Source organism: Onychostoma macrolepis, chromosome 19 (assembly GCF_012432095.1).
Source record: "Onychostoma macrolepis isolate SWU-2019 chromosome 19, ASM1243209v1, whole genome shotgun sequence".
Classification (NCBI taxonomy): domain Eukaryota; kingdom Metazoa; phylum Chordata; class Actinopteri; order Cypriniformes; family Cyprinidae; genus Onychostoma; species Onychostoma macrolepis.
Window position 1 is genome coordinate 7,347,442 of NC_081173.1, and position 26,273 is coordinate 7,373,714.

A 26,273-nucleotide genomic window follows, 5' to 3' on the forward strand; every position below is an offset into this window, starting at 1 on the left:
TCCACTAGGCTACAACCAGGGTTCATTAAAGGAGGGCATACCATATGTCACATATTGCAATATAATAGGCCTATTATTGGGGGGGACAGATTGGTATTTTTCCAATTTTTTTACCAAAGTATATGGTGGTTACGCCCATGCCCTGGACCACAAAACCAGTCACGAGTAGCACAGGTATATTTGTAGCAATAGCAACATTACATTGTATGGGTCAAAATGATCGATTTTTCTTTGATGCCAAAAATCATTAGGATATTAAGTAAAGATCATGTTCCATGAAGATATTTTGTAAATTTCCTACAATAAATATATCAAAACGTAATTTTTGATTAGTAATATGCATTGCTAAGAACTCCATTTGGACAACTAAAGGCGATTTTCTCTTTTTTTTTTTTTTTTTTTTGCACCCTCAGATTCCAGATTTTCAAATAGTTGTATCTCGTCCAAATATTGTCCTATTTAATTAACTTAGATTAATTCAGCAAACGGTTAAATAATTATGAATAAGATTGAAATTAGGCCTATATTTTATTATAGATTTGGAGGTTTCTTAGTTGCAATACATCCCAATCGCCAACAGAGGACAGCAGCAGCTCTGCTAACACTCACAGCGCTGCGGTGAAGAAGTCTGCACATACACAAGGGCAGCACAGTTAGGTAATAAATGTAACGTAGAAACCTTTTATAATATGTCATATCGGATCGGCTCACCTCTCTCGTGAGCTTTGGCTTTAGTTTTTTAGCACTCGTTCCGGGCTGCTGCGGTGTTCAAACGGGACGCGCTTGTCATATTTAAAGTTTACAGTCAGATAAAGACTGAAGTTATGGCTCATGCAGCACATGTTTCAGCTGTACGGTCTCTATATAAGAGGATCCTGCTGCTGCACCGCTTCATGCCCATAGACCTGCGGGCTCTGGGTGATCAGTATGTGAAAGACGAGTTCAGGAGACACAAGACCGCATCAGCTGAAGAGGCGACACGCTTCATGGTGGAATGGCAGGTAAGTCATACCTGCTGCTGTCAGTGTCACTTGACTGCAGAGAAAACTAGTGCATTTAAATCACATAGGTTGCATTAAGCCCGCAGGCCTTCCACTGACTAAATGTTTGAAGTCAGTGGTACATTTATTAGTGTGATACTTTTTGTGGTGTAAAACACTTGAGACATAAATCTATAATTGCCTTTTGGTTTAATATTTGGTCAGTGACATGAATACATGTAGATGTGCCCTCGTGAAAAAGAAGTACGCTTTAGCATATTTTTAAAAAGAGTAATGGAGATATTCTTTAAAGTGCAAACTTAATGTAATGTTTTGTGGACACTGAAAAAGCTGAAAAATGTCATTTCTATTCAAATTTAAATTGAAATACACATCATGAAATTGCAATTTAGTACATTTAAAATATAATAACTTTAAATGTAATATTGAACAACACACTAGTTAAATTGTAATCAAGTACTGTACATGTGTTTTAGTATGGTAGCCAACACATTTAAATAATTGGGTCATTCCGTGTCAAATCAACCAAATTTCAAAAACTTCCCGGTTCAAATTTTTGATTTTGCTAATATTTTTTCTGAAGAAAGACAGACATGTATAGTGATGAAAGCCAAAATATTAAATGCCATGGATGAATATTTACTGAGTAATCCACTATTTTGTAGAGGGGGGTCAAAATGGCAATTTTCACCTGAGATTCAGAGCCAAATTACAAGGGGGTAAAGAGATGGGTAGATATGTTAGTAAAATCTGTTGACTTTAGCAATCTTTGTTGAATTATGTGCCAATGGTGACCATTCAAAAATGGGGAAACAGCACTTTTCAAGTTTTTCTCCAAAGTTTGCATGCCTGTAACTCAAAAAGTATTAAAAATATCTTAATGCCCTTTTAGATATTGGGTCTTAACAAACTTTCCTTTTGACATCTTTATTTTTAAGGACCTATATGGTTCTAGAGGTATTGGAATTTAAATATGGCTTCAGGAGTAAATTGTTAAAATGTACATATTTTCAGTGGTCAAAAACCAAATGTGGGTATATTCGCAAAAAATATGATATTACTTTTCTTTTTACAGAGGAATGTCTGAAGAACAGATAATGTTGAAACTAGAGATGTATCTCGTTTAGTTCTGTCAAAACAACTGCATTGAACATACCTGTCTGAGTGCCATAAATATTATTTTTTCAAAGTTTGCATGTACAGTACATACTACATACCACCGCAACAATAGTAAGAGTAGTATATTAGTATGCTATTTCCATCTTCTGTCCCCTTTTTCCTTCTTTTTATTTACTGTGGTTGTAGATGATTACACATGTAAGAGTAGAGAAAAGCCTTTATTATATATATATATATATATATATATATATATATATATATATATATATATATATATATATATATATATATATATATACAGGTGCATCTCAATAAATTAGAATGTCGTGAAAAGTTCATTTTTCTTGTAAGTTATTTCAAAAAGTGAAACTTTCATATATTTTAGATTCATTGCATGTAAAATTTGTTTTAATTTGATGATTAGAGCTTACAGCTCATAAAAGTCAAAAATCAGTATCTCAAAATATTAGAATATTTACATTTGAGTTTCAATTAATGACCATCCCTACAGTATAAATTCTGGGTATCTCTTGTTCTTTGAAACCACAACAATGGAGAAGACTGCTGACTTGGCAATTATCCAGAAGACGAACATTGAGGGTAATGTTCGTCTCCACAAAGAGGGTAAGTCACAGAGGGTCGTTACTGAAAGGTGTGGCTGTTTACAGAGTGCTGTATCAAAGCATATTAAATGCAAAGTTGACTGGAAGGAAGAATTTGGGTAGGAAAAGGCGCACAAACAACAGGGATGACTGCAAGCTTGAGAATACTGTCAAGCAAAGCTGATTGAAACACTTGTGAGAGCTTCACAAGGAGTGAACTGAAGCTGGAGTCAGTGCATCAAGAGTCACAACACTCAGACGTCTTCAGGAAAAGGGCTACCAAGCCACTTCTGAACCAGAGACGTCAGAAGCGTCTTACCTGGGCTGTGGAGAAAAAGAACTGGACTGTTGCTCAGTGGTCCAAAGTCCTCTTTTCAGATGAAAGTAAATTTTGCATTTCATTTGGAAATCAAGGTCCCAGAGTCTGGAGGAAGAGTGGAGAGGCACAGAATCCATGTTGCTTGAAGTCCATTGTGAAGTTTCCAGTCAGTGATGATTTGGGCTGCCATGTCATCTGCTGGTGTTGGTCCACTGTGTTTTCTGAAGTCCACAGTCAACGCAGCCATCTACCAGGAAATTTTAGAGCACTTCATTCTTCCTTCTGCTGATTTCATTTTCCAGCAGGACTTGGCACCTGCCCACACTGCCAAAGGTACCAAAAGCTGGTTCAATGACCATGGTGTTACTGTGTTTGATTGGCCAGCAAACTCGCCTGACCTGAACCCCATAGACAATCTATGGGGTATTGTCAAGAGGAAGATGAGAGACACCAGACCCAGCAATGCAAATGAGCTGAAGGCCACTGTCAAAGAAACCTGGGCTTCCATACCACCTCAGCAGTGCCACAAACTGATCACCTCCATGTCACGCCGAATTGAGGCAGTAATTAAAGCAAAAGGAGCCCCTACCAAGTATTGAGTACATATACAGTAAATGAACATACTTTCCAGAAGGCCAACAATTCACTAAAAATGTTTTTTTTATTGGTCTTATGAAGTATTCTAATTTGTTGAGATAGTGAATTGGTGGGTTTTTGTTAAATGTGAGCCTAAATCATCACAATTAAAAGAACCAAAGACTTAAACTACTTCAGTCTGTGTGCACTGAATTTATTTAATACACGAGTTTCACAATTTGAGTTAAATTACTGAAATAAATGAACTTTTCCACGACATTCTAATTTGAAATGCAACTGTGTAATTAATAAATATATATATATATATATTATATTATGCATCTAAAGGGTTAGTTCACCCAAAAATGAAAATTCTGTCATTAATTATTCACCCTCATGTTGTTCCAAACCTGTAAGACCTTCGTTCATCTTCGGAACACAAGTTAAGATATTTTTGATGAAATCTGAGAGCTCTCTAACCCTCCATAGATAACAAGGATATTACCATGATCAAGGCACAGAAACATAGCAAGGACATCGGTAAAATAGTCCATGTGACATCAGGGGATCAAACCGTAATTTTACAAAACTACGAGAATACTTTTGCGCAAAGAAAACAATAATAACATGATTTATTCAACAATTCTTCTCCCCGAGTTATCGTCTTCTGCCATTTTGGAGAGTACCCCAGAACGTAATCAACGTAATCAGCATTGTTTACATCAATGCGCACACTTTCGCTGAACAGGCATGCAAACTTTGGAAAAATAATATTTATGGCCTTTATACCGGCAATAAAGCGTTTACCAAGCCACATCGCTTCAATCCCTGTATACATTTACCCAACTATTATCAGAAGTATTTCTAAATGAATACAACAAAACATTTTCTTGCGACCTTACGTGAAGTATTATGACAAAATTCATTATGAAGAAGAATTGGAGCTGTTCTGCAGCTGCATTAGAGCTAATATTAGCATCATGCTCAGGGCTCGCAAAATTTCAAAATCCCTGGTAGCCCTTCGGGCAGGTACTCTTCAGATTTTGGTAGCCCGAAAATTAATTTAACTAGCCCGAATTAAAAAATTACTATTTTATTTTATTATTATTATTATTTTTTTTAAATATAGAAAATCAGATAGGAGTTTAAATGTCAATCAAAAATATATTCAATACACAAATATCAACAAATATGAAGGAAGGAATTTTATTTCACTATTTACAGGGTATCTGCAGAATTTAAAAAAATATATTTAAGGCAATTTATGACCCATTTTAAGAGCTGCACAAGTAAAATGAACACAGAATGAGCGGGGTTGGACAATGTCTATGGTAACACAGTTTTGAGCCATAAAATTACATGATTTACAGTTCAGATACAGGTTTTCACAAAAACTAAAATCTTATACAACAGCGTTTCAGGCTATAGACCGTTTTTATGAAAAGGGATCAATCAAGCATATAAATTATGTTAATTTAAAACGTATAAATATTATTGTCTTAATTGTTTAGATTTTTAGAAGGCACATCAACTTCTCTCTCATTTACAACTCTATGTGTTTGCTGTGTAAAAACATGAGTTGATATTTGCATTAATCTGAGCATAAACAGCAAGAAAGGCTTATTGGAAATGCAGATTCACTCTCTGCCACGAGGTGGCGCTTTAGGAGCGCTGAAATATTGCGGTTTCCCCGGAAACGCTGTACACAAAGCAGCTCCGCGCTCATAAACACTGCTTTATCAGGAATTATAGGTAAAATTAAATTAAAATGCCAAAGACTCTTTCTGAGGACAGTCGATTCCCTTCAGATACATTCACATAAAGACATCCGCGCCGCGTTTTGACTTGAAGCGTGCAGCGCTCATATTTATTCAATGACATCATTGCCTTTTGAAGTTTAATCCTGCCATATCACGACTCTTGTCTTTCCGTCACCAACTGTAAGACCTCTTGAAATTATAATTAAGACATTTCTTATACCATTTAACGTATTTAAAACTTATGGCTTTCATTTTCATACAACTCACTTTCAGAGTATTTAAGGACCAGCGGGAGATCTGTATTAAGGAGCCCGTCGGGCAGGCAGTGATACATTTTGGTAGCCCGACTGGAAAACACAATAGCCCCGGGACGTCGGGCTAGCGATTTTGCGAGCCCTGATGCTACATAAGACAATTCATGAGATTAATAGTGCACTTTTACTCAGAACTCACTTCAAACCACCATCGAGTGTTTGTAATAACTTCCTTTTACGATCACATGTGGAATTTGGTCGTTTACTGTTGTTAAAATATTAGAGGTCGACCGATAGTGGATTTTACCGATACCGATAGCTAGGTTGGACCACACTGGCCGATACCGATTAATCAACCGATAGTTTTTAAAATGGATACTGAACGAAAACTAAAATAGAGCTTTACTATTTTTAAAAAGCGGTAACAGTACTGAACTGTACTTTGTAAATGAATAAAAATGTAGTATTAATATTAATTATTATATTGATCATTAGTTATTTCATAGTTTACTAATGTTAAAAGAATACAATTTTTGTGTAATGTAAAATTACACAATGTACGCAATGTAAAAATGAAGCCTATTAGTAATAGTAAATGTTGAAACGAAATGAACACACTCTAACAAGGAACAATACTTCTACAGCTTTCATTAATGTTACAAATGGACTCTTATTGTTAAGTATTACCATTTAATTTCAACAGTCATGCTTAAAGATAGCCATCTTGAAATACCTATACAAGGCCATATTAAAATTACATGCACAAGTTATTGATATTGTATGTATACTCTCACATTTTATTTGCTGCTATTTTAGAACACTGCATGATTATCTAATAAAAATATTTAAAAAAAAATATGCAAGTGACCCACTGTGCAAAAGCGCAGCTTCTTGGAGAAGTCCCAGGTGTCTCGCACAACAGACGCGTCACGTTCAATTCAAGCAGTGGTCTAAAACTGTTTATTTAATCAGCAAACGGACATAAGTTTGCTTCAAGATTGAACCATGTGGCATAAATGATTTTGAAGTTTGGTGTTTAAAAAAACAGAGCAAATGGAAAGAGAATTCGCAATCTATTTTACAGCTCTCTATATGAAGCATACAAGACTGTATTAGAGCCACAGAAAGACAAACGATTTTCTGAAAAATGCACAATACATAATTTATAGCCTAGGGTGAAGTCATTATGTAAATTAACAATGATTTGGGACAAATATAATGTTTTTTAATGGAAAACTACGTGAATGGCGCTCTGTTCCGCGGCAGAATTTTCTGTCGACTGCATTTAAATGCGAGTCTGGAGTTTCCCGCTCTGTGCAACGCGCAGTGTCACATGCCAAAACAAACAGCATGTGCTGTCAGTGATTTCCGCCTCTAGAGGCCACTCTCGTACTGTATAATGACAGCAGACCATTCTCAGCCACTCCAGCAACAGACGCAACACAGAAAACTATCGGCATGGATTTTTGCAGATAACCGATAGTTCCGCAAATCAACTATCGGTGCCGATTAATCGGCAAAACCGATGAATCGGTCGACCTCTATAAAATATGCTATTTATAGCCTTTTATATCGCTGCACAAATTAGCATTTCAGATGTACACATTCAACTAAAAAAAATCACATACAGACCAGATCTATTGTAATCGTGTGTTTATTATCTTATATAATCTGTAGTGGCTGTTGTCACGTTTATTGCCACAGCCATATCACCCTGCAGCCCAAGACCGGTTGCCCATGGAAGCTAAGCAGGGCTGAGCCTGGTCAGTACCTGGATGGGAGACCTCCTGGGAAAACTAGGTAGCTGTTGGAAGAGGTGTTAGTGAGGCCAGCAGGGGGTGCTCACCCTGTGGTCTGTGTGGGTCCTAACACCCCAGTATAGTGACGGGGACACTATACTGACAAATGAGCTCCGTCTTTCGGATGAGACGTTAAACCGAGGTCCTGACTCTCTGTGGTCATTAAAAATCCCATGACGCTCATCGTAAAGAGTAGGGTTGTAACCCCGGTGTCCTGGCCAAATTCCCTCCACTGGCCCTTGTCAATCATGGCCTCCTAATAATCCCCATCCACTTGATTGGCTCTATGACTCTCTCTCCTCTCCACCTGTAACTGGTGTGTGGTGAGCGCACTGGCGCCGTTGTCCTGTGGCTGCCGTCGCATCATCCAAGTGGATGCTGCACACTGGTGGTGGTTGAGGAGAGACCCCCCACATGATTGTAAAGCACTTTGGGTGTATAGCAATACACAATAAAAGCGCTATATAAATGCTTAATTCATTCATTCATTCATTTCTGCTGTGTAAAAGCCTGAACATGTATGCTCTGCTGAAATTCACGTTGTTTGTGATGTTACAACCGCCTCTCCGTTCTTAAGTTGCCAGGGATACATTCCAAGTATAATACACATTAGTAAAAGGATCTATTTTAGTCCAAAAAAAACGCAAACCACGGTTCTGTAATTTTTTCCCGTGACTGTATTTTCAAAATAGCCCAATTGTGCCATTACCCTGGCAACACTGGTTCACTGTACCCTCATCACACAATGATAGATGACCTTCCGCGCTGCGATAATGGAAAGAAGTTGAGTCAAACCTTATCAAACGATTAATTTGCGTAAAAAAAATATTAACGCGTTAAAATTTTGATTAATCGCATGCATTAACGCGTTAACGTTGACACCCCTAATATATATATATATATAATATATTGTTGATTATTATTATTAATATTAATATTTTAAATATTTTATATTTTTATTGATTTTTAATCTATACTTTAATATATACAGTACTTTTAAGATTTGAAGTACAGTAGAAGTGCATATTCAGATAGTAGGGATGCACAAAATTAAAACATTATTGCTGATAATGGATAAAAGGACAGTATTAACTTATTTTTTTTAAACTAAATAAATAAAATAAATAATTTGTAAATACGCTTTAAAAACACTAAAAACTAAAATCAGTCATTTTAATGTTACATTGTGTTGTACAGCATGAAAAAAAGATTCATTTTGAGATGTTACATTATTTAACTGCGTTTATTAATTATTAGTATTTTTAAAGATGTAACTGTAGGTGAACTTTAATTAGATGAGGGTTAGGGTTAGGAAAATGAGCATGCACAATTAAATATCTAAACTGACTGATATACAGTTCATCCAATATCAACCAATACTCAAATAAATAAACTCAGTAACCAATATGGTACTGATATACTGTATCTTGCATCCGTACATTTACATCATGCCACTATACATCACAATTCTCACATGTAAATAATCCCTTATTAATCTTCATCCTCATCCTATTTAGCATTTTCCATCTTGATTAGGTTGTCAGCAGCCATTGTGAAAACAAGATGGATATGAATGTGCATACATTTTAAACGGAAACCGTTGCATTGCAAAATAAACTGCTTATACTAGAGATCTTACCAAATCTCCAGTTCCTTAATGAGTCAGGAAAACTCAGGCCTTTGCTGAAACCTTCCACACGATGGCAGCACCTTCCTAAATACTCCAGCAGCATGAAAAATTAATGCAATTTACCCATAACTAACAAATCCTTTTCTCTCAGGGAGCACAACCGTGTCCAGACACCATCTGTGTACATCAATTACACTTTAATCCAGCATCACCTTGATAAGAGTTAATTTCAGTTCTGTGGGGACAGAATCGTGCCGTTTATGAGAGCGCTGACGACATGCTCATATGAAAATATCCGTGACAAATCCAGAGATCGAATTCAATGCATGAACTCACTTGCACATGCAGCAGCGTGCATTCAAGGAGCAACGATGCAGATCTTCTTTTACTCTACGCCTGGAAATTGGAGATGCTTTTTTAACAGTCGAACTTCACAAAACAAATTACACCTGCAGTATGATTCAGTGTCAGCAGCTCTGACATGAGTGTGGACAAAGCTGACTCTTATTGCATTTTCACAGTCGTGCAGTGTGAGGACGCGCTGTTCCTGGATTGGCAATGACAGTAACAGATATTCTTTAAGAGGGTTAAAATCACACACTTGCAGGTAATGAGATTCACTCTGTTCTTGTACAGAAGGACATGGGCACTTCCTTCCAAAATGAGCTACTGACTTTCAGGAGGAAATTCAATTTTTTTTCCAGCATTTCAAATGTACATGTAGGAAGTTACAGAACAAGTACGAAAAAGTAATAGAATACACAAAGTAGACCTTAAAGGGATAGTTCACCCAAAAATGTTCACCCTATTATGTTTGCATCTTCATGTTGTTCCAGTCCTGTCACACAATAGCTCTGTGTGAGAAAAATAAAAAATTGAAGTCATTGTTCACTGATAGATTGATCTCGACTAGATCATTGTTTGAGTTAAACTCGAGTACAGATTCATCCAGAGTGGTTTTGCGAAATGAAAAAAAGATTTGACTCAAAAGAACAATTTATTAATTAATCAGACTTCACTAATTATTTCATTAACACGCCAAGACAACATATATTTAGGTCTTTTTCTTGGCAAAGCTGTTGTATGACTTTAGAAGACCTGGAACGTAGCATTCAAGCCACTTTTAAGATGTTGCTTCTTTCATTCATTTTGACAGCTCCAGTTTCACTTTCATTGTAATGAAAAGAAAAGAGTGGCCAGGATATTCACCATTTGTGTTGAATAGATGAAAGGAAATTACACAGGTTTGGAACGACATGAGGGCGAGTAAATTATGACAGATTTAATTTGTGGGTGAATTCAACTCATAGCAGTGGTTATTTCTATATATATATATATATATATATATATATATATATATATATATATATATATATATATATATATATATATATATATATATATATATACAGTGAGGAAAATAAGTATTTGAACACCCTGCTATTTTGCAAGTTCTCCCACTTAGAAATCATGGAGGGTCTGAAATTGTCATCGTAGGTGCATGTCCACTGTGAGAGACATAATCTAAAAAAAAATCCAGAAATCACAATGTATGATTTTTAACTATTTATTTGTATGATACAGCTGCAAATAAGTATTTGAACACCTGTCTATCAGCTAGAATTCTGACCCTCAAAGACCTGTTAGTCTGCCTTTAAAATGTCCACCTCCACTCCATTTATTATCCTAAATTAGATGCACCTGTTTGAGGTCGTTAGCTGCATAAAGACACCTGTCCACCCCATACAATCAGTAAGAATCCAACTACTAACATGGCCAAGACCAAAGAGCTGTCCAAAGACACTAGAGACAAAATTGTACACCTCCACAAGGCTGGAAAGGGCTACGGGAAATTGCCAAGCAGCTTGGTGAAAAAGGTCCACTGTTGGAGCAATCATTAGAAAATGGAAGAAGCTAAACATGACTGTCAATCTCCCTCGGACTGGGGCTCCATGCAAGATCTCACCTCGTGGGGTCTCAATGATCCTAAGAAAGGTGAGAAATCAGCCCAGAACTACACGGGAGGAGCTGGTCAATGACCTGAAAAGAGCTGGGACCACCGTTTCCAAGGTTACTGTTGGTAATACACTAAGGCGTCATGGTTTGAAATCATGCATGGCACGGAAGGTTCCCCTGCTTAAACCAGCACATGTCCAGGCCGACTTAAGTTTGCCAATGACCATTTGGATGATCCAGAGGAGTCATGGGAGAAAGTCATGTGGTCAGATGAGACCAAAATATAACTTTTGGTCATAATTCCACTAAACGTGTTTGGAGGAAGAAGAATGATGAGTACCATCCAAGAACACCATCCCTACTGTGAAGCATGGGGTGGTAGCATCATGCTTTGGGGTGTTTTTCTGCACATGGGACAGGCGACTGCACTGTATTAAGGAGAGGATGACCGGGGCCATGTATTGCGAGATTTTGGGGAACAACCTCCTTCCCTCAGTTAGAGCATTGAAGATGGGTCGAGGCTGGGTCTTCCAACATGACAATGACCCGAAGCACACAGCCAGGATAACCAAGGAGTGGCTCTGTAAGAAGCATATCAAGGTTCTGGCGTGGCCTAGCCAGTCTCAGACCTAAACCCAATGGAGAATCTTTGGAGGAGCTCAAACTCCGTGTTTCTCAGCGACAGGCCAGAAACCTGACTGATCTAGAGAAGATCTGTGTGGAGGTGGGCCAAAATCCCTCCTGCAGTGTGTGCAAACCTGGTGAAAAACTACAGGAAAGCGTTTGACCTCTGTAATTGCAAACAAAGGCTACTGTACCAAATATTAACATTGATTTTCTCAGGTGTTCAAATACTTATTTGCAGCTGTATCATACAAATAAATAGTTAAAAATCATACATTGTGATTTCTGGATTTTTTTTAGATTATGTCTCTCACAGTGGACATGCACCTACGATGACAATTTCAGACCCCTCCATGATTTCTAAGTGGGAGAACTTGCAAAATAGCAGGGTGTTCAAATACTTATTTTCCTCACTGTATATATATATATTTTTTATTTATTTATTTTTTTCCCCGAATGTAAATTCATGTCCCAGTTAAATAAACATTACTTACACTATCAGGAAAAAAAAAATATATCTATTTTATATATTTTTACATTAACAACATAATCGATATTCTATTCATTAAATCTCAGTGTGTGAGTTGTTTACTTACTTTTTAAATTAGTCTTCCCATTAATGCCATTTATATTGTTCATTCAGACTGATTTATGAACATGCACAACCACAAGAGGCGGGATTTATCATATGAACCAATCACAGCCGAATATAACCAGTCATTTCCAATCATATCGCGATGGAGGCATTGCCTCCTCTCATGCAACTTTCAGAAAATTTTTTATATTTTAGAATATAAATTATATTCATATAAATATAGACATGTAAATATTTTCAAAATATATACTGTATGTGTTTATATATACATAATAAATATACGCAGCACACATTCATACATTATGTAAACAAAAACTTTTTCGGGTGCGATTAATCACGATTAATCGTTTGACAGCACTAGTTAAAACTCAACGGGCTCAGGGGAGGTAAGAGAGACGCCAACTCCCACTGAAATTATACCTGCTGGTGTCGCTGTTGGACAATTTTTCTTTAGAAAAAACGAGGGATTTTTAATATTGTGTAATATAGCCACTGTTTTATTTTTGTACTCATTTGTACTGATTTTTTTCCCTCATCTAACATTTTGAGGAGACACCGCCTCCTCTGAGGAAACACCCCTGACTCATAGGTATACAGGATTCAAGTAGAGTTTGACATGAGCGTTACTAAGCTAACCACGTGATACTCCAAAATCGTAAAATGGCACAAATAATGGGTCACTTTTTTATTAGATTGAACTGCTTTGGAATTGAGTTCACTTGCGGCAAGGCAAAAATATGGTTTGTGGTGGCCACAATGTGTTTTAGTGGTTGCAGAGAGCATGAAACCATTGAAACTCAATTTACAATTTATGAAATGAACCATTTTAGTACTATATCAGGTAATCACTTAAAACCTGGGTCCTCCTGAATCAACCGGTTGAGAGCATTTTTGTGTCAGGAAAATGGCTAATGCCTTAAAGGGAATCTCCACCCAAAAATCTGTCATCATTTACTCATCCTCATGTTGGTTCAAACTTACTTACTTTTGTGGATAAAAGTGTTTGTTTGACATGTCAGTGGGCTCCAGTTTTGTTTGTTTCCCAACATTTTTCCAAACATCGGCTTGTGTGTTCTGCAGAAGAAAGTAAGTCGTAGGTTTGGGATGACATGAGGGTGAGCAGAAACCCCCTTTAAGATGTTGTCTAGGTTGGCAGCTCACTAGGTTTTGAAGTGCTTCACACTCGGTCTCTGCTCTGTGAACGGTGGAGTCCACTCTGATGTGTGTGTTTAAGAACCCCCTCCCTGCTCATTCATTAGGGGGTGAGTGAATCACTGTAGGGTCTCGCTTTTCAAAGCACTGCTGGGAAAAAAATAAAAAAACAAAACAAGGAAGGGCGACGGAGCCAGGAACAGACGTAGAGCGAGCTTCCAAATGTGATTAGGAGCACTGAGTGTTCACTTTAATCCAGTTACAGTAGAGGGCCCAGGGGACTTCTCATCGCCTAATAAATCGACCGCATTGCAACAGACAAGCTTTCCCTGAGGAATAAAAGAAAAGGAGAGAAACAGAGAATGTGATGGAGTGAAAGATGTGTGCATTCTTTTTATCATATATGGCTTTGCCGTTTTCACCTGGTGGACGATAAATTTGTTGAATAAATTCCATAGACTTATTTTGATAGAGGGTTCAGTGCAATATGCTAAAAAGCACTCAGAACACCATGAAAACATTGACAACCCGCAGGCAGCCAATCACAACAACACTTTTGGTAAACATGGTTATTTTATTTAACTGAAACTTAAACTTTAACCATAATTTTAAACATTTTTGTTACTTGAAATAAAATCAACTTTTACTGAAGCAAAATAAAATATTTAAAAATGTAATTTTAATTATTGTCCATGGCAACATTTCTCATTTTTATTTAGTTTAACTTGAATCTACTGTAAACTGAAACTGAAACTGAAATAAAAATTAATAAAATGACAAACGCAACAAAATGGTTTAATTACGTTTAAAATGAAAACAGAAGCTGTAAAAATGTAAATATTTTTCAAAACACTAAATAATAAAAACTATAATAGGATCTCAGTGATACTAAAATAACACTAGTGGCAACTTTTCAATGTGCAAATGCCACCATTTTCTTTAGGCAGTGGCTGTTTGCACTAAATAATAGCGATAGATGCTATTTACACTAAGTGTAAATGGCAATTAGTTGTTGTTTATACTAAGTGAAAATAGCTGTATTTTCTTAGCGATATGCAATTTACACTGTGCAAATAAATAGATTATATTTACACTATATGAAAATAGCAGTATTTTCTGCTGTTTATACTACTTATCACAAATAGTGGCAAATATCTGCACCTTGGTATTGTAGTACATTATAAAACAGTATGCAATAATAACATAGTGATTTATAATCACCATTATCCCATTATAAGTTTTATCAAAATTATTAAATGGATGCTGACTTATTGGGACAATAAAGCCCTCCCTACACCTAACCCTAACCTTACCCGATACTTTATTTTCAACTTTTTGATTATTTTCCTTCGGTTTCATTGAAAATAAAAATGCCTTTCCGATGAGATATGAAAAGAGACAAGAACGAGATCGCAAAAAGCAGATTCGAACTCGGGTCGATCATGTCAAAAAGCCTGCGCTATGCATTTTACACTTACACCACTGGAACTGTTCTTTGACAGCCATCTTTTGTAATGTTGTCTAGCCCAACAACATGTTGGTGGGTAGAGTTAGTGTAAATAGCCTCTGCCTTTTCTTTATAAAAATGTAATTAGATCAGAGGTCTAAAATTATTGGGGTGACAGAAGAGGGAATCAAACTCGAACCTCAGGAGCACCAGCATGCCATAGTGCAATTGACCCTTCTCAAAGACCCGTTGCCCTTGGTTACTGTTGCTATGTCCGACAAGCCATGCCGCTCTCACACTACACCTCATGCAGTAAAAATTACATCATGGAGCAAAGAGAAAACTGTCAACGAGCTGACAGACAAGACAGAGCAAAGACAGTTTACTTTTGGTATGAAACAAAGTCTCAGCTTTCAAATGCCATTTATTTTAAAGAAATTCAAACAATAAATACCGTTTTGTGGCTCTTTAATATGTTGTGACGGATCGCTGTAGCGCATCAGTTCAAGCAGCACATGCACCAATCATCTTTTCATATTATCTGGTTATAGCATGAAATAAACATGAATTAACATCAGTCGATATCTTGTTTCAACCGCGGAAAGATGTCGCACCATTTTTTAAGTTCAAGTCCACAGACGTTAATCTACTCTCCTGTCTGGTTTGTTTGTTGGCCATTATGATTGGTCAGATCGCCTGTCAGTTAAACTCCTGGGGAAGGGTCAGTGAGATTTAGATATAAAGAGTGAAGTGAGAAATAAAATAAAAAGATGTGGCTGAAAATGAAAATCCGATGGATATAAGCATAAGCACCATCAAAATAATAACAGGACAAAGCATTTGAACTTATTCCTGGCTTATTTTTGACTTCTCGTTGCCATTAAAACAGGTGTGACAAAGGTGTAAAGAAATGAACCTGGAAATATTTCACCCACCAAGAAGGTGGAGTGCCACAGCATTATGTAATCATAATCATGGACCAATGATCGATCAAAGATTTTTCACAGTCAGTGCAAGGTTTTCCGGAAAGTATACGACCAAAACGAACTCCTAAACACTTTGGTTTTGACCAAAGTTTGTTGGAGACTTTGCTTGACATATATTGGTGCCTTCTCCATTAACCATCTCCATTAACCTCAGGTTGCTCCTGTGGGATTGTCCCTGTAATAATTGCACTATATGTCACTTTGGATAAAAGCATCTTCTAAATGACTACTGGCATAACAGTAGTTTCCAAGCTATTTTGTACACATGCACAGAGTGGTGGACATAGAGCTAATCTATTTATCTGTATGGATCTCGAAAGTTCTGTGCCCTTGAGAAAGTCAGGCTATTCCAGACAAGCATGAAACGGGTTGCCTGATTACGTCATTGCGATGGGAAGTGAGGTGTTTATATTCAGAAGGTGAGCTTCACCAAAAAGCTTGTCGTTCAGCATGCCCACATCCCCTACATTCTTAAAATATTACTCCTTGGCAAATGTTCAATCTAATTACATTATGTAGAGGAGGAAGCTTCTCAGACAAATGGCTTTTTGCTTCCAAAATTGAATTGCATCCAAATTCCAAGATGTTAGGAGAGTGAATGAGAGTTCTTAATGCTTTTGGTTTCAGTGTGTTTTTCTGAATGAGTCTCTCTGTAATGTCTTATAGGTTTGATCGTAAGCAGTCATGACAGACGTGACGGACAAGTTTCAATTAGGATGTCAGAAAACCCAAGCTCATGATAGACTCAGCGGTACACTGTAAATATGGTTAGTGCTACAGTCTGGGACTCTGTGTACTAGAATCTTACAAGGATTGGGGATATGAATAGTATGTAACACATCTGGTTCAGATTGTGATTTCAGTCACTGATTCTTTTAGTACTTTGAGGATAACCAACCTACAATAATTGGTCCTATATACTTAACAAAACCAATTCGTTAACAACAATTTAGTGATTGTTTTAATGATCAAAATACTTTTCAATACAACAAAACTCTATAGTGAATTTCTGTCTGTAAGTACACGTTATACTGTAAATCAGACATGACTTTAAGGTGACTTGCTGTGAGGGACTGAGGGGATCACTAAGACTGAGTCTATTTGAGAGACTCATTTAAATGAACAGTGGTGTAAAGTATTTGAGTAAATGTAATTAGTTACTGTACTTAAATATCTTTTTGGCTGCTTTGTAGTTGTACAAGATGTTAGCAACTTTTACTCTCTACTTGGCTGCATTTTTGAATATGTACTCTTTACTCTGCAATACATCTGTGATGAGTAATGCAACTACTCCTTATATTTTGAATGGCACCTTTTCTGCATCATTTTATGTTACAAAAGAAATGATATTGCCATCTACATGTTATTGAAGGTACTGTATCTTATGTGTTTTGCTGTTACTCACTCAAACTTGTCAACAAGGCTATTTAACGTGAATATGAGTACATTAGCAAGTAGTGTTTCATATATGAGATGAGGACATTGTTGAGAACTTTTTGAAGGATATTGGTTTACTTTTTGAGTACTTGAGCTTGACTAAGTCTTCAGTGTTTGTAGACATTTAAGAGGCTGTCGTGTCAAACTTGATTTAGTTTTATTTTGATTTTAGCAAAAATCTTGCAAATCAGCTGTTTCTTGTTTTCTTTTCACTCTAGCATTTCTTTTTAGGTGTTGAGGACTAGTGCATCTTTGGGCCTACATTCAGCATATGAGTATATTACTGTTAAAAGTCAGACTAAAGTTGTATTGCAATTGGTGACTTGTAACTTGTAATTGAGTCCCTTTTGCTGATCTTCGCTGGAAGGTATATGTATTTTTACTCAAGTATGCTTTTCAGGCACTTATTACACCCCTGTAAACGAATGTATCGGACTGCACTGGTCACATTGTATGTTTGTTCATTTCTTTCATTGTGGCGCTGTACGTTCAGTATAAAACGTGGTCCGTGAGAATATTTTGATGCAGTGGTTTGTCTACGGTAGCAAAAGAATGTAGACCTTGAAGAACAATGCATCCGTGCATCATGAAAATAGTTTGGTATTTAAAAAAAAAAAAAAATGGAATTGATTCTGAAAAAGAAACCAAAGTCCCCAAGAATGCACTTTGAGGAGCCAGTATGTGTCGACAATGGAATAAGTGTTCTTTAAGAAGTTAACAAAAAAGAACTTCCAACTCTGATATGTTGAAGGCCAGTTTTACTAGCAAGATGAAGAATGTCGGTTTTGTAGGACTTTTTGTAAAACTTGTAGACCTGTGTGGACCTTTCATACGGACTGTAATCACCGATATAGAGGGAGTGATTTCGACGGACTGAGAGCGAGCAGTAGGCATTGACCTCCATTAGACCTTACAGGATTCCCTGATCCTACACATCCCTCGTCAACCCCTGTGACCTGCGTTTCATCATGTGAATTGCAATCAATGAATCTCCAACAAAGAGAAATAAATAATTCTGTCACAGTCTGTTATAGTAAATCAATAGCGCTCTATCAAATGAATACCTCACTTGTGCCTGAGTGTAAAATCAATACAAGAACCAGTAACAGGCACACGAACATTGAGGCTTTAAGGTTCAACTGGTTGCTTATGTTTTCATAAGTAATACTTTTGTCTCCGTCTTATTTTCTGTGTAGAACTACAAAGACACTCTACAGACGCAGGTGCTGGAAGCGGTGGGACACAAGAAGTTGGAGTTTGGCTCGGTTTTACCAGAAGAGAAACTCAAAGACTTTCAAGACGAGCAGATCGGACAGCTTTATGAGCTTATGCGTGAGTCTACAAAACCCAACCGGCAGTTTGATATTCAAGAGGAGGGAACACCAAAGTAACACACCCTCTGAAGGGAAAAGAAGGATTCAGTATTTCTGTGGGGAAGTCGTCCCATTGGGACATGTTTTAACTCTTTATAAAGTTCTTTTGTTCATAGCTAAGACCGATGATTACATTAAAATGCTTCAAAAAGTATTTGTTGTCGCTTCTTTTTGATGTTTCTGAGGATAGAAGAAAAAGATAAAGGTGGCTTTGTGATCAGCAGTTATAATGAGGATGCTTCATCTTTGGTAACAGCACCACCTCTGATCAAAATTTCATTGTTCGCTTTCGAAAATGTGGTTTAACTGCTTGAGCGGTATGGTCCCACATGTGGGATCGTTATTTTCCGTGCCACTTGGAGTATGGTCCCACGTATGGGATTTACAATGTACAGTGACGTCACATAACTGCCAGAATCAAACTACTTTCGCTCTTAGGCTGGCGCTGAGCAAGAGATGACAAAGCTCAGTGCTTGACATATATCACAACTATGCAGTGTTTTCAACCACATAATGTTTATTTTAGGTTTCAGACATTTTAATACACATAAGTACTAGTAAAACAATACATTTATAGTTTGTAAAATACACACTGACGTCTATGGAAGCATACTAATCCATTCAATTATAATCTGATGGCATTTTTCATTCATATCGGATAGTGTAAATAACTATAAAGTTCACAAATTAAGATATTTTTGATGAAATCTGAGAGCTTTCTGAGCCTGCATAGACAGCAATGCAACTGAAATGTTCAAGGATGGAGGATGCTGAATAGGTAGCGAGGCATTATCTTAGCAGCACTTTGGTGAATTGAAAGTTTGTTATTGTCAATGGCATCATGTGCATACAGGAAAAGTTTGCAGACACACTAAAAAGCCATTCTCCAGACAGTCTTTGCCTTCATTACATCTGGAAAAAAAAAAGCCCAAATCAATAATGCTTCTTTCACTCTCTGAATTATTAGATTGTTTGAAAAATAATACCTCATTAGCCTGAGACAGTATCTGCTCATACACTTTCACAGCAACGCTGCACAAAAAGCCTCTGCGCTGTCAGCTAGCATCAGCTGATTGGTTGAGAGATATTTTCCCCGTGTTGAACTTTACCAAATACTGCACTGCAAGACAAGCATCTTTAGTCAAGTACGAAAACCAATTTAGTTGCTAAAATCAATGGGTTGTGAAGAAATCAGTATTCATGTGAGAGCATGCATGCATACAGTCTCGATACAAATAATGGCAAGGAACGGTCCAAAGTGTTTTGAATAGAGGCGTTTAAGCGGAGGTGGTTTGTTTTGTTGCACTTAGCACGGCTCCCTCATCACGCAGATTAATTTCTGAACACCACTTCAATCATAAAACACACTGTAATGACAGAATACAGCTCCTGTAAGTGTACACGAGCCATAAACAGTGATCTCCCACAACAAAAACATTGCGCAATGACAGTCACGCCACAGAAATCAGTTTCTTTTTGTGATATTTTTCTACTTTGGTCTAGTGCTATCTTCAAGTTTAATGGAATATAACACACATAACATATTCACTCTATTAAGATGTACACCCTCTGTCAAGTTAGAAGGGCATGACTCTGGATCAGATTGCTTCTGGCTGGAGAGAAAGTGAATGTGTATCCTTGGGGATTATGGGAAGACTTGGAGGTAATCTTTATGCTTTTCTTTCTGAACACAGAGAGAAAGTGATATAACAGGAGCATACATATGGCAACCTTTTGCTTGAGCTTCTCGAGTCAAGAAAAGCTGAACAAAAGATGGGAAAAGGGCATAAATCAATGAACACACTATTCAACACGCCAGCTGTATACTCTTCAAAATGATAAGCCATTGGAAAACCTTTACATACTGTAAAAAGCATTTTTTCAAAGATGAATGGAGTGCATTTGCAAGAAAATACCCTTTCATTTTTTTAGTTCAGAATTTCATGCTTAATCCAATGTTACTTGCAATTCCATGCAATTATTTGTGAAATTTACTAGCAATTTCTGACTGAAAATAGTCAAAAAAAAAGTCCTTCACTAAATCTTATTGTCTGCAGTGTTTTACTTGAGACACATGGTAGCTTGTGTTTCTAAAGTTAAATATCAGGGATTGATTACCCAAAAGTCCTTGTAGGATCTTTGAAGGCGAAGACAGTAATTACTTCTGGTGTAACGTATCATCATTGGTTTAAGTGACAAGTGGCCTATTGTGTGCTGAACTATAACGTTTATACAGTGTGTAATTAGCATAAAAGCTTGATTGAGGCCAAACCTTATAGGGAGGACTTGTAAATGTTATACATACACGACTGTCGGTCTGGAATAGCCTACTGTGTGATTCAACAAGCTATAAAATGAAGCGATGATAAGGATATACGCAGAGCCAATAGAAAGTTTCCAGGTTATAATCAGGCCCCAGAAATGGAGACATCAGGCTGTGTGCCTCGGACAAATCAATTTTCATGTGTTGACTCATTGCATTATTCATAAAATAAAGCACTGTTTTATTCAAACAAACCCGGCCCATCGCAAACAATTTGGCACAACTGCAGATGATTTGGTTAATGTAGATTGACACAGATATAATGGAAATGAAATGGGATTTTTTTTTTTCTTAAATAAAAAAATTGAACAAAACATGAGGAAGAAAATTACCTTTTATCTTTTTGAAGTCCTAGATGTCTTAATATAACTGAAATATAATGATGAAATCTCAGGAAATCGGTCAAGAATATGTCCACATTACATTTCACCCCTGAATTAATTAATAAATGAAATAAATAAATAATAATAACAGTCATTTGCCTATTTTAAGACCAATTATTACAATTAAACACGATTTCACCCTCAATGATATGGACATTTTGCTTCCGAGGCTCATTTATTCTAATTTATCTTTTCCTAAAACAGTATTTTTCTCTCTGCTCCCTGTAGTTTTCCTGTATTTTATATTTTAAAAGTTTATATATATATATATATATATATATATATATACAAATAGTACTGTATAAAACTTTGCCGTTTAAATAATACATATATTTAAATAACATCCCCATTCCAATTATGGGTATTTTATTGTTAATGACAAATAATAATGATCATGTCCTAAAATGGCTTAAATTGATTGCAAAATGTGACCTGGACACTCTGGGCAGGTTTCATTAGATTCTCCTATTCATTCCATGATAAATAAATAAACCTCATGACTTACTTACAACACATACAGTATAATTGCTCTATTTTTTCCTCAAGTCATTTCAGTAAAGAGTTGCCATGAAAAGAAAATTCAGCAATTGCTTTACTGCTTTAAGTGCTTTTGTGACATATCTTGGTTGTATTGAGAAGTTGTGCTTGGCTTGAATGCTCTCGTACATCTCCAGTGAACAGGGAGAGCTGAGATCCGTGACTTTGAAGAGTACATTCAGGAGGTGACTCACCGCCTCATTCAGAGATGCCTCTTTAAAACTCGAGAGCTTTTCTACACTCTCTGTTTATGTTTCAAATATCTTCTGCAAACCACCCCCATTTCAGAGATGTTTATGCAGCTCTGCGCATTGTTTACTGAACTAAACAAGACTGAACACTGTTTTTTCTGAAGTATATTTCAAACACAATGTAAATGAAATGCATTTAAACATACTGCGTGGTGAGAAAAGCACTTGTGACAACAGTTTTAATTATGGCTTGTAGGAGCACTCTGCTGTTTTCAAGTGTATGATGTTAAAGGAATAGTTTGCACAAACATGAAAATTGTCATAATTTAGTCACCCTCATGTCTTTTTCACTTTCCTTCATCAATACAACACAAGAGCAGTTAGCAAAATGCCCAACACTGAAAATAAGTTGGTGTAGGATTTACTTTGAAACAAGTTTCACTTAGAAATTGCTAGTAAATTGTACAAATAATTACAAAGAAATGGCAAGTAACACTTAATTAAATAAAATTTTGAAGTAAAAAAACATAAGTTTGTTTCTTCATCAGAACAAATTTCTAGAAATGTCGCATTACATCACTTGCTCACCAATAAATCCTCTAGAGTGAATGGGTGCCGTCAGAATGAGAGTCCAAACAGCTGATAAAATGTCAGCAATTTTGTCGCTTCTGGTCAACATACCAATCCTAACCAATGCATTAGTTTAAAACTGGACTGTTCTTTCTTCTAAATTGTGCTTGATCTGTGCATATTTCTCTCCTGATTCAGAAAAGATTAATTTCGTAGAAAGCAGTATTATGGAGAAAGGACTTATATTTTAGCCGAAAACAACGTCTTTAAAAATGTCTTGATGGATTTGTTTCTTACAAACACACAGCTTTACGCTAGGCATTCACTGATGGACTGGAGTGGTGTTGATTACTTGTGGATTATTGTGATGGTTTTTATCAGCTGTTTGAACTCTCATTCTGACGGCACCCATTCACTGCAGAGGATCCACTGGTGAGAAAGTGATGAAATGCTACATTTCTCCAAATCTGATGAAGAAACAAACTCATCTACATCTTGGATTTCCTGAGGATGAGTACATTTTCAGCTCCTTTTCATTTATGAGTGAACTATTTAACAGTGCCTGGTCACCATCCACCTTCTTGGTATGGAAAGGCCAGCTTAATTTCAGCTCAACTAAATTTATTCTTTTGTTTTCCCCATCATACAGGAAGTCTTACAGGTTTGGGGCAACATGCACTCTTAAAAATAAAGGTGCTTATAAGGTTCTTCACGATGATGCCATAGAAGAACCATTTTTGGTTCCACAAAGAACCATTCAGTCAAAAGATATTTAAAGAACAATCTTTTTCTTACCTTTTTATAATCTGAAGAACCTTCTTTCGCCACAAAGAACCTTTTGTGAAACAGAAAGGTTCTTCAGATGTTAAAGGTTCACTGAAAAAAATGATTAATTGAATTTACAAAAATAAATGTAAGGTAAGTGGTTGCAATCAATTTATTTTAGGTACATTTAAATAAACAAATTTAGTTGACTAACTTTCAAAAAATTCTGTGTCAACGTAGCAAAATTAAATGGTTTGCAACCACTTACCTTAAAAAAATTAGTATAATTTTTTTTTTTTTTTTTCAGTGTTCTTTATGGAACCATTTAGACAAAAGAGGTTATATGGCATCATAAAGCACCTTTATTTTTAAGAGTGTGAGTCTGAAAATGAGTCATTTTTGAGTGAACTATTTACTTTAGGTCTTATATTGCCAACAAACAATCTCATGTGCAGCTGTAATTTAATGCTCTTAATTTGCTTCACTAATTGTGAGTGTGAACACGATGCACTGAAAAGTGAAAGGGATCTGAGATTGTTTGTTGTACTGGCGTCGCTCATGACACAGTGTTTTGCCCTGCTAAAGGTCACCCTGATGAAATTCATTCACTGTCCATTATGATTCAGCTCTGCACTGATTACAGCTTTTACATTTTTGATGCGGCAAATCTTCACAGCTATTTCTATCCTTTCTTTTTATTCTACTCCTAAATCTGCAACATCAGTTCCAAACGACTGAGCAATGATCATTCATTTCCCCCTCTTCAGCTTTGCTCTGGTTAGTGAAGAGAATTAATATAGTAGGTGGGCAAAACATGAATTATTAAAAGTCAATTATTTAAGAGAGTTTCTGGATGGAGCTGCTGTTCAAATGTGACCTCCATACATGGCACTTCATCTATTATATACAGAATCTTCTACTTTATAATGCTTTCTCAGGGTTATGGACCCTATATGTAGAGAAAGGTGATTTTGCATTATGAAATTAATTTCTACAGTAATTGCCTTTTTCCTCAATAATATAGGTATTTAATATAATAATAAATGTGCATTATTGTGTTAACGTTTCAGTTGGTATTATAGAAATATTTTTTTCGTTTGATTGTACAGTCATTTTAGACATGCGTATAATATGAGTCATCAACAAGAGAAATGCTGTGCGTATTAAATACGTAAAGTCTAAGTTAACTTAGTCATCGTTTACAAGTGCACTCATTTATATGATCTCAAAGTGAAAAGACATGACTAAAAGCCACAAAACTGCAACTGAAGTATTTATTATATATTGATTTATTGTAATGTTCCCCCTTTTTAAAAGAATTGCACTTGATTGTATTCAATATGCACTTGTAGTGTACTTCAAATCTTAAAAGTATATTTTTAAAAAGCTGTACTTTTAGATAATAAAATATAAATGAAATAAAAGGACACTTAAGTGTACTTTAAGAGAGACACTTTCATGACTGTTTCTTAACACACTTTAAAAAGTGCACTTTTTAAAATGCAAATTAAAACTTTTACATTAAATCATATTTTGTTGTGCTTTTGTTGTGTTGACATACTAAAGCACATACTAAACACTTTGATTATAAATCGAACTGTAGTGTGTTGTTTGACATTACATTTAAATGTACTATTATTTTAAATGCACTAAATGTGTTAATTTAAATATATATCTTAATGTATTAAATATGAGTTTATTATAAATGACAATATAAGTAATTATGAAATTATAGTCCCAATTAAGTGGGTCAAAAAAGCACACTAAAGTTCAAATAATTAATATTAATATACATTTAAACTAATATATATATATATATATATATATATATATATATTATACACACACAGTATACACACACACACTGTATATATATATATATATATATACAGTATATATATATATATATTTTTTTTTTTTACTGTAAATAATATGCACTTTAGTGTCTTTACAAACATTACATTCAGTTTGCACTTGAAGGGATAGTTGAACAATGTTGGTAATCAAACAGGTTCACATTGACTTCCATTGTTTTTGCCCATATAATGGAAGTCAGTGGCTACTGTCAACTGTCTGGTTACCAACAATTCTTCAAAATATCTTCTTGCATTCAACAGAAGAAAGAAACACATCTTTGGAACAACATGTGGTTGAGTAAATGATGACAGAATTTTCATTTTTGGGTGAACTTTAAGTATGTTCTTTTAATGTACATTATTTCCATAATAAGTACTCTTTTTAATTATTAATTTTTCACAAGAATCATCATGTGATCTGTTTCATACAGTATATATAGAAAAATGAGTATTATGCAGTGTTACACAACAGCAATAATGAATCATATCAGCCTACACTAATCTGTCTTCCTGAGAATAGAAACCATCCAGTTGTTTGCTTTCATTGAGGGCTGTGAGTCTAATCACAGCTGTTTGACAGACAGGCGCTGTGTGCGTCTCTCAGTGGAGCTGCGTTCCTCACAGGTCACTGAGGAGGCTGATCACACCGAGAGACTCAGGATCAATCATAGCCCTGCTAATAAGGAGTTTAATGCAAGCAGGCAGTGTGAAGAATAGAGTCACCTACCGGATTGACACGGCGATGAGCGGCCGTGACATCCCATCTGCCTGCGTCTGCACCCACACCGCACTGACAGATCAATATATTCCTCATCTGAATCAAGTGCCCTGCAGAGACCACAGATCCACAGAGTCTACTGTAAACCTTCACTGGACACAGACGGTTGAATTGAGATGTATTCGCTGTGTGAAATGAAACGTACTTCATCAGTTTGAACCCTGTTTTGTCTTTTGGGAAATGTTTCTTTCATGCAAAGTCACATTATGGAAAGTGGACATTAAATATTTTGGGGAAGTT

The 26,273-nt window shown here is 36.1% G+C and overlaps 2 protein-coding genes across 2 annotated transcripts in view; one reads left to right on the forward strand and one right to left on the reverse strand.

Moving 5' to 3' along the window:
* Window positions 1-26,029, reverse strand: part of c1galt1a (core 1 synthase, glycoprotein-N-acetylgalactosamine 3-beta-galactosyltransferase 1a) — a 42,453-nt gene extending 16,424 nt beyond the window's left edge. Inside the window, exon 1 of the mRNA XM_058753819.1 lies at window positions 25,983-26,029. Coding sequence (XP_058609802.1) covers window positions 25,983-26,014 — 32 coding nt within the window. The 5' untranslated portion in view covers window positions 26,015-26,029. The remainder of the gene's footprint in view (window positions 1-25,982) is intronic.
* sdhaf3 (succinate dehydrogenase complex assembly factor 3) lies at window positions 569-18,778 on the forward strand. Its single transcript, XM_058753824.1, has 2 exons — window positions 569-1,001; window positions 18,454-18,778. Exons 1-2 carry the CDS (start codon window positions 825-827, stop codon window positions 18,646-18,648), a joined length of 372 nt encoding a protein of 123 aa, XP_058609807.1. The 5' UTR covers window positions 569-824; the 3' UTR covers window positions 18,649-18,778.
* Window positions 26,030-26,273: the final 244 nt, after the last annotated feature.